Here is a 14,951-nt window from a genome sequence, read left to right on the forward strand (position 1 = left end):
CACCCCGAAAGAAACGAAACCATGGCTTTGTGAAATTATTATCATGAGCCTTGTTTAAGGTGACACAAAACATCACAATGCCACGTTAATATTGTCTTATTATGATTCTACTTCGGCCTCTGATCAGTCTTTGGAATACGCCACCTTCAAATGAATACCCATCATGAGGGAAAGGTTGGATGCTGTTACCTTCAAATCAAACGTATTTTAAATGGTGTCCGACTGGAAAGTCTTTGAAATTTACAGGAATTTGTTCTTGAGTTCTTCGTGAAATAGACTTTAAAACAATCCGCTTGTCTGAGGTACTTAAGTAATACAAATAAATTTGAGATATCCGTTCGGAACTCACTTGACCAACCTTCAGGAATATTTCAATAGCGGGGGAATATGTAGTTGGTTCTTGTGGGATATTCCTTAAGTGCATGTACCATCAATATTGGTGGGCACGGCTGTCACTAAATGACTTATAAAAAGATTATTTCGTCCCGATTCCTGCCTCAACGGATAAATCCCTCAAGTTGATACATAAAAAATATTATTGTTTCCATAACGCTCTTCCTGTCAGACGACAGTCAGTCACGTACACTGTTTCCATTCACTCTTAACCGCTAAGAGAACAATGTATTAAGTGCCATAATAAGCTGCAAAGCCAAAAAAGGGACACTCGCAGATAAGAGAAAGTTCGAATTACCTCATACAACGAGAGCGACAACGCGCAAGCGCTGTCATGTATACAGGAAACATGCAACTGAAAAAGAGTGCAATGTTTCAACAACAACAAAAATGATTATGTTAATGCCGTACATCTTTCAGGGGATCTAAATTACTCATCCAGGAGCTACATTTCTTTGCGAGGTCTTTTTGTTGAGGGCATGCTGCAGGATTTTGTCGACTTATTTGGTTGTTTGACTTTTTTTTCAATTTGCATTCTGACGGAAATAAATTTCTCGTCCGCTTTTGGGTTACAGCGCCTGTTTTACGATTTCCATGCCTGACGAGAAGTCCATTCTATGGATGCCTGAGGCCGTACCCAAAGGGAGCACGTAACATTATTTCCGAGTCGAGGTAAAAATCCGAGGAAAAGGCTATGTGCCTGTGTGTTAGGGAGAATCGTTAAACAGTTAGTTGCGTATTACCTGTGCCCTGTATCGGACAACTCTTTTCTCTCTATTCAGCATCACCCACCGCCACCTCCTCTGCTTATAACAAACCCTCCAGTCTTTGAGACCCGGATACACACAAAACAAAACACATCATAGAGTGGTTTAGTGATACAGAAGAACTCGCAGTCTCGCTTTTTAAGATTACAATATTCATTCATTCAAGCGTAGCGGCAGTTTCACGATTTGACGCATTTTCTTTTGAAACTCCAACTTAGGCTACGCCATTGTCCGAGTGAAGTGTATTCATTAGTAATTTATCATAAAGCTAGAAATGACAAAGCTTTATCGTGGACTGTTGTGCAGCACCAGACAGCTGGCTGAATTTCAGTGAATGTAACAGGAGCAATATTGCTGAGGAGACTCTGAAGACATTAAGTGCTTTCCGAAGAATAAAGTGTCATAGCTAGTGACTTGTTTGTGAATCAGTTCAAATGTAGCATCTTTTTTAGTGTGCTGTTTTGGTCTTCCGTTGCAATTTGTATGCATATGTTTTTACGTCCCCATTGATACAACTTAGACCGTTTAGGAGGCGGGCTTCTAATCCTTCCTATCAGGGTGAACATTGGCTCAAAATGATACAACATCCTAGCAGAAAGACCGAGATACTCGACAAAAAGTGTTCCCTACTTGGGAATCGAACCTGGGTCTCCTTCGTGGGATAGTGAAGCGCCTAACCGCTACACACAGACTGCAGTCCGTAGCAATTCGGTCAGACGGTATTTTTATAGATATCTACGCAGTGGAGTCCACTTAAACCGAAATGTGCGAGACTGCTGGAATTTTGTCTCTTTAATTGGGTTTTCGGTTTTGGGAGATTGCCCAACTAGAAAAAAATGGGGACCTTATTTCTTTCGATAGACCGATTTACTTTTTTTTCTTTGGATTAGTCGTGTTCGATCTAAGCGACTGGACTCCTTTGACAAAAAATACCTGCGCGGGACACCCAACATCTGCTAAAAAGATTTCAATCCGCAACAAGAAGAGAACGATCCCAACAGGAGGTGCTGTCAAACAGTCAAACACCGTTAAAAGAAAAAAGTCATTATTGCTCGGCCAAATCCTACGACTCCCGAACTCGAGAATTTCCCATCAGGCTGTGCGTTAAAGAAAATGACGGGAAGGATGACCGAAGATGAAAATGAAACTAGGGAAAGACCATAAACGATAAGACAATAAATGGAGTGATGCACCCACCTAAGCTGCTGACAGATCTTTCTGCTAATCTCTGATTATCACATGCGTCTCAATATGTGGGAGTCTCTAAATCTAAGTAAATCTGAATGTTCTTTCCAAAGGCAGGGAGGGGAATTCAGGAATCAAAATCCACCTTAAGCTCCAGTCCAACATGACTTTCCAGCTCATTGCCAGGGTTCTTTTCACAACTTTTGTAAGTTACAATTCGAACCATTTAGACAACATGTATCTTTTTAAGAAGATAGCACAAAGCAAAATATCACACAGAAAATTTGATAAAGAATAAAGAGCTATTGAGAAGAATGGGTGTAGCAATACCAACACTCCTCCAGAACGTGATGAATCTGAAACTGAACTACTTTGAGCATATCAAACGCCATAATCCTCTCAAAAACATACTGTGGAAGCAAAGGTAGGTGATACGTGTGGAAGATGGAGACCTAAAAGAAGATTGGAACGAGAGGTAGAAACCTTGTTTTAAACCAAAAAACAACCGAGACTGGCAGAATGGCTAGAGACTGAGTGTTTCCTTGCAGAAAGGCACGAGAAGCAACGTCCAACTACGTGTACTGACAGACATAGTATACTGTGAAATAGTTGGGGGGGGGGGGCGGAGGTGCGAAAAACTTTACTAACATCGGTTGGAGAACAACGCGGCTCTGCATCTAAGATTATGATGTTTGCTTTACATGGAGCCTCTAAAAAAACAATAAAGCAAATTCTTTTTTTTAACAGAACGGTGTGACTATAATATAAAGTATTATCGGTTAGGATTCAAGTGACAAATGGACGAACTAGAAATCTAATCAGGGAATAATTAACACATCAAGCTATCCGATAAGGGGTCGGAGAAGTGGTGAGTGCCTGGTGGTTTCGTGATACACGTAGATCATGTGAAACTACGAGGTTTGACTAATAAAATGCATTGCAACAGACACATCCCAGACAGAGTCAGTACAGAGTGGTTTGGTGAAACCCAACGCCAGGACCTATTCACTTCGTGAGTTGTAGTGTTTTTCTTTTGCAACTGGTGAAAATGTCATACCTCGATATCACTTACGATATGGGAACAAAGTGTATGCTGCTTTCTGAATGAATGTTAAGGGTGATGGATAGAAGCTCAAAAACACAAATGGACAATTATTCGCTGCTCAAATAAACAGAAAGATAAATATTCTATAACATTGGGCGTTTCCAGAAGCTTATGCGCAGTGGATGACTTGTTTGTGTATTCTTGAATATAATGGTAGACGATTTGCTTGGTGTTATAACAGCAGCTATCCAAATTCATTTCAATTCGGTAAAGGGTGTCTTTACGCTCTGCAATAGAGCAGCAGCAACAACAGCAGCAACAACAACAAAAACAGCTGTGATAACTTTTGTGAGTCTTCTTACTGGTCGAATTTCTGCATGCGGTGTCTACGTCAGTTAGATAAAAGATAGACAGTTTATTTATGTGATTGACGCCCTGCTGTTGCTGGAACATAACGTTTAATTATTTCAGAACCTTACGGAATATATTGGTTCACGTCTCTCTGTTGTTCTTCTTTGTCGAAACTTTAAATCAGTACATAACGGGTGATTTCATTTTGAAAACCTCCCACACCAAAAATTATGCATGGTACTCGTCTTGTTTTTCCTTTTTGTATGCACATGTAGTCCATTTAAAAAAAGTTTTAGTAGAGGTTTTTACGGCGCTCGCAACTGCATAAGATCATATGAGCACCAGAAGATTAGAGGTGTTACAAGAGAGTAACAAACATAAAAAAGAAGAAGGGGAGATAAGGACGATAGATGTTTGATAGGAAAGAAGAAGCAAACCACACCAAAGCACCAGCCAACCACCCACTATAGCATTTTTAGTTTTATTTTCCCTTGTTTATTCTCAGAATTTGGATTCACTACTGGAGCGGTCAGTTGCACACTTCATCTTTTCATTCATCTTGTCATTTTAGGTAATTCCTGCCCACGAGCTGAAAACGGTTGGATATTTTTCTTCACAGGAGATCAGGATAATTACTATGGAATCCTTCAGTGGTCTCGCCTTCTCTTTGGTTGTCTTATTGTGTCTGTTGATGACCGCACATGTAAGCGCTATTATGTCGTGCACCAAGAAGACTCTTTGCTCGTGTGAGTCAGAGAATGGGATCATTGACCTGTCCTCGCTGTCCACGAATCCACCGTAAGTTTTACACACACATTATTGTTTTTGGGTGTGCTGTAAGTCAATTAGTACTACATTCTTCAAATGGTGTCTGTGTGTTTCTAGAAGGGGTGGGGGGCAAACACAAAAGATTTTCACTTTCTGCACCTTTTGAAATAAAATTTTTGCGAACTTGAGCATTCACATCCATTAAGATTGATGGTAGGGAAGTGGGAATGATAGTGCTATATTTTGTAAGAAAAACTGTGGTCAAAAAGTGAAAATTCGGAAATCTTCTTAGACCATTATTTTGATAAAATCACAAATAATAACTCATGTTACAAAAACATTTAATTTTGTGTTGGTAATGTACGTTCCAAAAGTCGTTTAAATCGGTCCATAAATACAAGAGTAACTGCAAAAGTAATGAACAGCATTAATTAAGAAAATCCGAATTTTCCGAGACCAGTCGAACCTCTGCTCTTTTCAAATATGCCATAAACAGTTTTAACTGTGCGGATGGTGTTCTCTTGTTTTAGAATATATGAAAAGTTGATGTGAGGTGAAAAGGGATGGGGGATGGGGGGTGCGAACACTAAAATCGAAAAACAAACAGTTCAATGACAAAAAAAACTAGTTTTATTACCTTTTGGACAGATAACAATTATCCAAAAAATAAGGTAATAGAAAGATAAGATCTGGAAAACATGAGAACAATGTAGGTTGGCTTGCAGGCAACTTAAAGTACAATACATAATATAACAATGATACAAAATCCATACAGCACTCCAATGTAAAAGACACCGCCCATGAACACCCAGGTCCTTCTTGAAAAAGGTTATAGTACGGATAGAATGTGTATATATGGACAAGTGATTGGTAAACATAACTCTATCTTTGACATACTAGCCCTACAGGAGGAATATGTAAGCCAGAAAAAAAAACTTTTCCTGTAAAAATTATGTACACACACACACACACACACACACACACACACACACACACACACACACACACACACAAACACACACACACACACACACACACGCACATATAATATATATATATATAATAAGTATGTACATATATATATATATATATATATATATATATATATATATATATATATATATATATATATATATATATATATATATATATATATATTGTCATATTGTGAGGCATTGTGGTGAAATCAGGGGCGCGTCAAAATAATGAATCAAAGAAACTGGCTTTTTTCTGGCTTTCGAGCAAATTTTTCTAATTTTCTATTTCGGCCCAACACCTTTTCTGTCCGTTAAAAAATACTTTTCCGTGTTCATTTTTCTGAAAAACGTTGATTAAAGGCACAAAAACTGTACATTTTCAGTTTCCAAGGACTCTCAAGCTGTAAAAATTACCAAACTTTGGCAGCTATTTTCTCACTAATTTTACCTTTCAAAGAAGGCGACCTCCACCTCTTTCAATCGCAAATATCCTGACTTCTATTCAACATAGGTTGATATTTTGTTCACCCAAAGCAAGGCAAACTGCGTGTCTTTAAGATGATACCAATAACCCCATATGCCCCAAATCGGACGAGCGCCTGATTCTAGCACGCTGTGACACACACACACACACACACACACACACACACACACACACACATATATATATATATATATATATGTATATACTTTCAATTGCCGAGTTGTCTCTTTGTATGTATTGTCATGATGTTGGATTTGAATCTTTATACTCTCTGTTCCTGTTGACTACTGGATTTTAAAATGTTCCTTTCCCTTAATTGAGTGACCTTACTGGGATAATGTACTGATTTAGTGATTCAGCGTCAAATTTTGTTTCGTGAATTTCAATTTGCTCCCCTGTCAGATTACCTCATGTCTACGACTACTACAATTCTGATAAATATGAAGTTGATTTTCGTACGTTTTTAATGTTTGTCACATTATACTCTGAACAGGCGCAAAATTCCAGATCCTACAAGTTCGCAAACTTTCCTATGGAATCCATGTGATAACTTTGACTACCAGAGCTTAAACGGCGTTGGGGTAAGATAAATAATTGGATACTCTTCAGTATTGGCACGTAGTATCAACTTGTTGTTAATGATTATAGTGTGGTCAAAACTTTGTGGCGCAACTTATAGTCAAATATCTCCTCAGCTATCGAACATAGACTCTCCAACTTTTGTATATTTTTTAAATATCATTTTGTCTCAACAGATGCATCTTTCTTAAACACCTGGTCGCTTTTTTCTAGAAATTTCAGGGCTAGATACTTTTTTTTTTTTCAAAGATCCCAATCGACGGTACCAATAGATTCTAAAAGTTCCACACCCTAAGAGTTGTTTGAGAGGATGGCGTCGGTAATCTCGTGGTTATACGGGGTGCCCACTACGGCTGGATCAGGCCGATCGCCCGACTCGATCGCCTGAAACTGAAAACAAACACGTTTGTTTTTGAGGCGATCGAGTCGGGCGATCGGCCCAATCGGCCGATCCCAGCCGTAGTGGGCACCCCGTATTAGGCTACCGGATCGTAATTGTGAGGTTGCGGATTCGGGAGTTCAAAGCCGCAGGTACGACGTTTGGTCTTTGGGACATGCACTTTTATTTGAATTTCCCTTACTTTACTCAGGTGGGAATGGGTACCTGGCCGTAGACAGCGGAAGATCTTGTCGGTACTTCTAAATTAAAATTTGTTCCGCGCGTTTTAACAGTCGTATAATTGCGCTGCAATCTGAAAATTGCGCTAATGTTTTATATTTTTAAAACAATTTTTTTCAAAAATTCTCTTCAATCTTTTACTCACATCAGGAGCATTCACATACATTTTCAAAAGTGTAAAAATAACCGAAGAGCCCACAAGAAGGATACAATGCCAGGTATCAAATCTCAAAATTGACTTCACTTTCATCTTTATTTATTTTTTTACTCACATCACGGCACATTCACACATATTTTCAAAGTTGTAAAAATATGAAATCTAAATAAAAATAAAAATTAAGATATGAAACTGAAGAGCTCACTAGAACGATACAATTATACGATTGTTAAAACACGAGGCGCTACCTTAAGATTGTCGCGCAATTACACTATCGTTAAGACGTGCAGTGTAATCTTAAGATTGTGCCGATCGGTATATTGTGCTTCCTAGGAAGTTGAAATTGTTCCAGAATGCGTCAGGCCAGCTGGGGTAATAATATAAATTGTTATGCCCATAGACCTTACGGTTGAGCTGAATGCTATCTATTATTATAATCTATTAAGATTGTTTGCATGGTACCTAAAAATTTAAGAATGACGACGTCAAAGGAAAGCAACTTCCTTTCGCAATATCCGACTACGATTCCTCCTAACCATCATGCTGCTACTGGTCGGACAAGTTACAAAGTATGAGCAGAAGTTTCACAACCAAAAATTATCATTGATGAACTGTGACATAGGCCACATACGTATGTTGTTTATGAGAAGCGGGAAGTGCTGTGAACACTTCCATTTTCAGCTCGACGGAGAGTTGTAGTATTTTATATTACAGTATTTTTTTAATGCATTTTTTTTAAAAAGCTATCCTCAGTTGTTGTGGGAAAATATGGTAACGTTGAAACAAATTGATGCACACTTTTGTACAAGTGCTGGTCACACTGATTCACCCGTTAAAGAGTTATTTGAGGATAAGCTGCACCACGAATTTTGTATTGCGCTATACGGCAGTGTTTGAGCAATGACTGTTGTAGATGTTGGTCCTTCAGAGCTTGCATTGTATTGTAATGTACCATAGTGTATTATGCTGCGGGATTTACGTCCTTCCCAATGTTATATTGTTAATGAAAAGGCGAGAGTTGCGTTGAAATGACCATCTGCGATCATGGCCACCCGAATCCAAGACACCGTGTGCAAAGACTTTTTACAGAGTTTCTCATAAAGCTGTTCAGGACATTACCAAATAATTCTCTTTAAAAAATGCAGTTCTACCTTCATTTTTTTCTCCAGTTTTTTCTTCGTTTCTTGCAACACTTAACCCTTTCCAATTCTGTGAACACCAACACCACATCTGACCCACAAAAAATGAGTTTAGACGAATCGTAAACGAATAATTCTTTATTTTATTTTTTTAGGTGAGCGCACACACTTCCCTTGTAAAAGTAGAAAATTATGTTCATTTTTATTTCGATGAGGATGTTCACAGAGAAGTGTTTTTTTATAATAATACGTTGACGGATTTTTTAAATGTCGAACGACGTCATTGTAATAAAATACTTTTTATTTGGGGGTAGTTTTATCGACTCCTGATAAGAACCCAGTCCTATCCCTGCTTCCTAGAAAAACAAGGGGAGGGTGGGGGGGGGGGGCGTATATCACTATGAACTCTGGGGTCGAGACATTGGTCAAAATGTCTTGAATTGTCATACAATGTTTTTGAAAGTAGATCTGACTGTGGCGTCGGTGGCCTAGTGGTTAGGCTCTTGGACTCGCAACCGTAAAGTCGTGGGTTCGAATCCCGTCAGGGTCCCGACGTTGTGTCCTTGGGAAAGGCACTTTACACGAATTTTCCTCACTTCACCCAGGTGGGAATGGGTACCCGGCTATAGACAGCGAAAGATCTTGTCAGTTTGTTAGTGTTTGAGCTCTTAATCAGCTGCTTGCACTGTATGCTTTCCGGGAAGCTGAGAATGTTTCGGAGTGTTCTATGGTCTGCTGGGGTACTAATATAGTGTAAAGCGCATAGAGCCTGCTGTTGAGAGGGGATATGAGCTATACAAATGCTATTTATTATTATTATCTGACCAAAACGACGACGGAATCTTTCTTTTGCATCCAGTATGACATCTCACTCAAACCGAAACTAGCCGTGGACCAATCGCATGGGTGATTTCATACAACGTATCATGAATGTCTTCTTGGAGGAATTTTTGTTAATGAGTTAAATAGTCTTATCAGTTTCTTTTGATTGTTTATCTGCCCTCCCTTCTTTTTCGTGTCTCTCTGTTGTCTGTCTGTCTACCTGTCTGTACGTCTTTTTATTTCTCATTTATGTAGCATTAAACTGCTTCTCCAGGCAGTGCAGGAACAGTCAGCTTCATATATTTATGAATTGGGAACTAACAGAGATGACCTTGTGAATGTCAAGGTTGCCACTGGACACGCAGTATTCGTAATGACAGCTACAGACGGACAAAGGTAAGATGAGGATACCTTCCAGAGCTATGATATATACTCGTACATCTAGATAGATAGATAGATAGATAGATAGATAGATAGATAGATAGATAGATAGATAGATGGATGGATGTAGGTATATAAATAGATAGAGGCACGTTGGCTTACATACACATTAAATTATGTTTATTTCTGAATCCGTGTTTCACTTAACAGTGGATTAATTATACTCGTCTTTCTTCCACCACGGCGGCTAGGAAATGTATCAAAAGTTGAACTCAAACGTTTCGGAGTTTATAGTTCACGGAGAGCATAAGGATATTCACTGCCGCCAGCCCTTTCAAGAGTAGTAGTAGAATAACTCGAATATAAAACTCATGTTATGTAAGAAAATCTAGTTTTAAACCTGCGTACATTGTACCTTTAGAACGTTTTAATTGTGATTAATGAGAAGCACTTTGCCCTACGTCTTGTGGTGCAGGAAAAAAGAAAGACATACAGATAGGAAGAACAGAGCGATAGGTTGTAAAAGAAGACACTACATTTTTTACAAATTGTGTCGTTTACTTATTGACATTTTAATCATTCTAACGTTATTGTAGCCAAACAAATCGCCTGTATTGCACAGTTTAACAAATGCCTTTCAGGCTTGATTTTTTACTATCTTCGATCATACAACATAGCCAAACTGACTGGTATTGACATTTTCAGGAGTTCTACTTATACAAATCCTCCAGAACTGATTGATTACTACTGTAAACTTCATAAATTTAATTAGTTTTTGGTTTTAGTTTGTTTTGGTGTTGTTTTTGTTGTTGTTTTTGGGGGCTGATTTGTTTTTGTTTTTGTTGTTAGGTTTGTTTTGTTTCTGTTTTTGTTTTATTTTTGGTTGTTGTTGTTTGTTTGTTCTTCGTTGTTTTTGTGGGGAGGTTTTGGGGGGGTTATTAATTTTTCAATGATGTCAAATAATCCAAGAAGAAGGCCGAATATGTGGCAGCTTCTGGATTTTGAAAATAACATTATCTATCAATCTATGACCGTTCTGCTTCTTGAAGTTCCAGATCTGAAACAGACGTCGACGAGTTTGTTTCACCTCTCATTTCTTTGCTCGGGTTTTACCCCCCAAAAAATCCACGTTATCACAGCCTTTTCTCTTCACTGATCGGTTCAAGTTCTCTTGGTTTACCTCTGCCTCTTTTTCCAATTATTTGTCCAGTGTGACCAAGACTATATGTCGATTTAAGTCTTAGAACTGCATGTGTTTCTAATTCTCCTTTGTTGTTATCAGTGACCGCCATAATAATCTGTCCTGGCTTCTTTCAGCACAGATTCAATTGATTTACTTTCTGTACTCTATCAGTCTTCAGGGGGGCTCTCGTGTTACAGAGATACGATGTTTCCCAGTCTTTCAAAACGTCCTCTACAATTGTCTCCTTTCACCCTTTTTTTCCCTTTTGTCTAGTATGTTTTGTCTTCTGATTTTTTCTCCATTTCCACCCACCCCCACCTCTGACCTACTCTGTGCTCCTCTCTCCGTCACTCTTGTCTTTTTCTACTGCTATTCCGGGTCCCTTCTTACTGCTGTCTTTCAGCGACATCCCTGATATTAGGTTCCTAAAATCAATAAGAGGTCGGCTTAGGCTGCCACCCAGGCAAAATCAGAAACAGTTCCTACCAAAACTGAAAATACTCTAGCCAGTATTTTTTTAAAAATAGAGAGCCTTTGAAAAATTGTATCTGCCTAAAAACAAGGGGCCCCACGAAGTAGGGAAAAAATGTCAGTTTCACGGCAGGTTGAAAAACCAGCAGTCGACTACCCCTTAGACCTAGTTGGAAGTGCAAAGAAAATAACCATCACTATCCGCCCCTGGCAATGATCTTGATGACTTATTAGCCTTTCTGAAATGTGTACAAGTATAACGTCTATTTGATTTCTTGATCTAGTTCTAACTCCAGGATCCAGACATATGTACTGCCCTTTTTAGTGACTCATACAAGGAATTCTAATTCATGGAATGGTCCTTTCTGTACCATTGTATAAGAAGGGCACAACGTTAATCTTCGTAAGCTGTTCCTCTTGGTTCAACTAAAATATCTTCTGTTCGAGTGTGTCCTACTTTTTCATTGATCTGATTCATGACCACCTGTATATCCTCAGACATATGGTGTTTCATCACCTTTTATCAGACCTTGCTGCACTTTTTTCTACTTCTTCATTGTTGTTCTCAGACGATGGTGCATATTTTTGAATTACTCCATGCCAAAAGGTTTCTCTTCCAGTTTGGCTGTGACAGCCGTATCTGACACTAAGAACCTTTGATGATCTCTGTTTTGTCTCATCAAATGGAATTCCCTGCAGCTTTTACATGTGCTTCCTTCCTGAACATAATACATGTAATTGATTTTACTCCCTCTTTCGATTGAAGACCCTTCTTTCCATCTTACCTTTGAAACTCCCAAAACATTGAACGGGATTCTCTTCATGTATCTTGTTTGCATTTCTGACACATTGTTATAACATTCCAAGTGCCAGTATTTAAACACTTGAATTTTGATTTGAGCATTTGCTAAAACAACCCTCACTTAGAGAGAAATACAGGTTTTTAAAGCACATGTATCCGACAGTTCTTTAACTTTTTTACCGCTCTACTTTTCTTTCAGACAAGCTGAAGTGACTTGCATATGTGGCAGTGGATCTGCTGTGTCGATGGTTTTTACCCAAGAAATTCCGGGCTATCCGTCTATTTATGTATGTATGCTTTTGCCAAAATGTAGTTTCATTAGAGTTATATTTCTCTTTAAACGTACTGATTCTGTTCATAATTCATTATGTATCATTAGTAGTGACCTCCTTGAAATATAAGCCTCTAAGGCATCACTCCTGCTGTGACATTGTTTTGAGGCATTATAAACAAAGTACTAGTTTTAATAACTGTTCGAAGTAGCATTTATGTTTTATGAAGGTAAATACTGAACGTTCCAGGAGCTTTTCTGTACATACCGAGTGATACGGAGAAATAACTTGTTTCTACTTTTTGATGACCTTGAAATAATATGGATAATCCAACTTTCAATCCATGAACACGAGATTTCTCGAGTTTTCAGTTCTCCAACAACCCAGATTTATGAGCCACAGTATGTTTTTTTACGCTCCCATTGACAGAATTTAGAATTTAGGGGGTGGGCATCCCGAATCCTCACTACCCCCTGGGGTGGTACTACTGACTGAAGTGTCTTCATGCCATTTCCAAAGGGGGTACATTAACATTCTTATGCACAGTAGAGTTGTAAATTGTAAATGGGATGACTCATCAATGTCATGCTCATCACTGTGCCTGAACTGAAACGAGGAACTGCTGCTTTTTCTTTCCTAATCCTTACTATCGTCATTTTTCCTCTACTTCTTTTGTTTGTTTGTCACACTCTTGCGACCCTCTATTTCCGGGGTGCCTCGATAATCGAAGCAGACTTTGTGCTGTTGAAGCTAGAGAGGTGAGCAGAGTAATTCTGATTCCCTGTAAGGACTTCTCTGTTGACCTCCACCCCTTGACGCTCATATGACCTTATACAGTAAAAACTCTACTAGAACCGGAGAGCTAGAACTAAACGAATCCTCACTACCAGGGCCAATCTGGACTGAGAGGGATACGGCATTCCAGTCAAAAGACATATAGAGACAGGAAGACAAACTTACACACACAGGAATGAAACTCACGTACATAGCATGCGACTTGAAAAGGTTAATCTTAGCTAGTCGAAATCTGGTACGCAGTGTCTCTCACTACATAGTCATACCAACGCCAAGGTTTTTCACCCCTGTTTTTCGTGTAAAAGTAACCCATACAACCCATTTTTGCCAATGGAAAGTACGCGTACAGTCGAAGCAGTCCACCTCTTGAAATCTCAAAATTGTGATGATGAGCGCATAAATCATCGTATTCCCCTGTTTCAGCTGTCTCCCGCTGATACTCAGACGAAGATAATATTATAATTATCATAAACCTCTGATCAAGCAAAGTCTGTTCCCTCTGTTGTCCACTTTCGCTTCACCAGTTTCTTGTATGCCGGATGCATGATTATGTTTTACAGATTATACACACACTAAGCTTATTCTAAAGAAAATGTCATCCCCCCCCCCTGTAATTTACATGTAATGCATATAGTCAGAGATCATGTTTTCCTATCGACTGATCCGTTCTGCTACAAAGACTTAGATACATCCAATCATGAGCGAAATATTTGAATTGTTTCGATGAGGGCATTGCTGGTCGTGTGACTTGTCTCGTTAATTTAGAAAAGGAGAGCTGGTTTATTTTTGGGATAGATTTTGCCAGACCTTTCGGCGTTTACCTTTTGCTTAAACTTATATCACGTTATAGAGCCACAGAAACGTTGACACGTAGACAAACACGCTTACAGACTAACTGACTAACAGATAGATAGATAGATAGATAGATAGATAGATAGATAGATAGATAGATAGATAGATAGCTAGATTTGGTTCAGTAAGATATTTGACATATCCTCAGCAATTCACGCTCACAGCCCCTCAGTGCTGCCCGGGCTACTCACCGTCATCAGCCTCTGGCGGCTTGTCTGTAGGATCAGTCATGACCATCATGTGAGTAGCAGTGCCTTCTTCTTCTTCTTCTTCTTCTTCTTCTTCTTCTTCTTCTCCTTCTCCTTCTCCTTCTCCTTCTCCTTCTTCTTCTTCTTCTTCTTCTTCTTCTTCTTCTTCTTCTTCTTCTTCTTCTTTGCGTTCCCTGCTAGATCTCAGGGGTAGCCAACTGCTGGTTCTGACTTTTACTGATGTAACCGTCTTTTCCTGCTTGGTAGGGAGTGCCCTTTCCCCTCTGTCAGTCACATTCCGGTTTCGAAGGCACTTTTTTTTGGTACTAGCTAGATTATTTTCAATTTTGGTAGGAATTGATTTTGATTTTTCCCCATGTGTTGGTCGAAGCCAATTTTTATCCATTTTAGAACCACCAAGATATCTTAACGTGCACAACTTGTAAACCAGACCTCCAACATAATGTTTTGCCCGTAACAGAAAAGGCTACCTACCCTAAGATCAGTGATGTAGTTGAACAACAGTTTAAGGAGTCCGGAATAGCAGTAGAACAAGTCAGAAATAACGGAGAAAGAAGTTTTGATGAGGTTTCAGATAGGGATTGGGGGGAGAAAGTGGAGTTTGAAAACCAATGCCAGAACATGGCTAGATAACAGGAAAGGGAGGAGCACGGAGGCGGGGGTAGGCTGGGGAGGAAAAAGAGTGGAGATGAAAGCAGAT

At 39.1% G+C, this 14,951-nt stretch overlaps 1 protein-coding gene across 4 annotated transcripts; it reads left to right on the forward strand.

The window, feature by feature from the left end:
• Positions 1-216: 216 nt before the first annotated feature.
• On the forward strand, positions 217-14,328 carry LOC101853744. Of its 4 annotated transcripts, XM_005111173.3 has the most exons (6): positions 223-3,357; positions 4,313-4,539; positions 6,464-6,551; positions 9,561-9,682; positions 12,323-12,410; positions 14,191-14,328. In XM_005111173.3, the coding sequence occupies exons 2-6, from the start codon at positions 4,379-4,381 to the stop codon at positions 14,284-14,286; spliced, it is 555 nt and encodes a 184-aa protein (XP_005111230.1). In that variant the 5' UTR covers positions 223-3,357; positions 4,313-4,378; the 3' UTR covers positions 14,287-14,328. The 4 variants fall into 4 exon arrangements, with proteins under 4 accessions (XP_012945139.1, XP_012945141.1, XP_005111230.1 ...); XM_013089685.2 differs by lacking the exon at positions 14,191-14,328 and having other exon boundaries at positions 217-3,357; positions 12,323-12,933; XM_013089687.2 differs by lacking the exon at positions 14,191-14,328 and having other exon boundaries at positions 217-3,357; positions 4,361-4,539; positions 12,323-12,933.
• The last annotated feature ends 623 nt before the right edge of the window (positions 14,329-14,951 follow it).

Source organism: Aplysia californica, unplaced genomic scaffold (assembly GCF_000002075.1).
Source record: "Aplysia californica isolate F4 #8 unplaced genomic scaffold, AplCal3.0 scaffold01019, whole genome shotgun sequence".
Lineage (NCBI taxonomy): Eukaryota > Metazoa > Mollusca > Gastropoda > Aplysiida > Aplysiidae > Aplysia > Aplysia californica.

Bases quoted from the DNA above. Each gene is read 5' to 3' on its own strand.
- LOC101853744 (XM_013089685.2), top strand. From the start codon at position 4,379: ATGGAATCCTTCAGTGGTCTCGCCTTCTCTTTGGTTGTCTTATTGTGT. The intron at 4,540-6,463 runs GTAAGTTTTACA...TACTCTGAACAG, and splicing joins TCGCTGTCCACGAATCCACC to GCGCAAAATTCCAGATCCTA. The intron at 9,683-12,322 runs GTAAGATGAGGA...CTTTTCTTTCAG, and splicing joins ACAGCTACAGACGGACAAAG to ACAAGCTGAAGTGACTTGCA.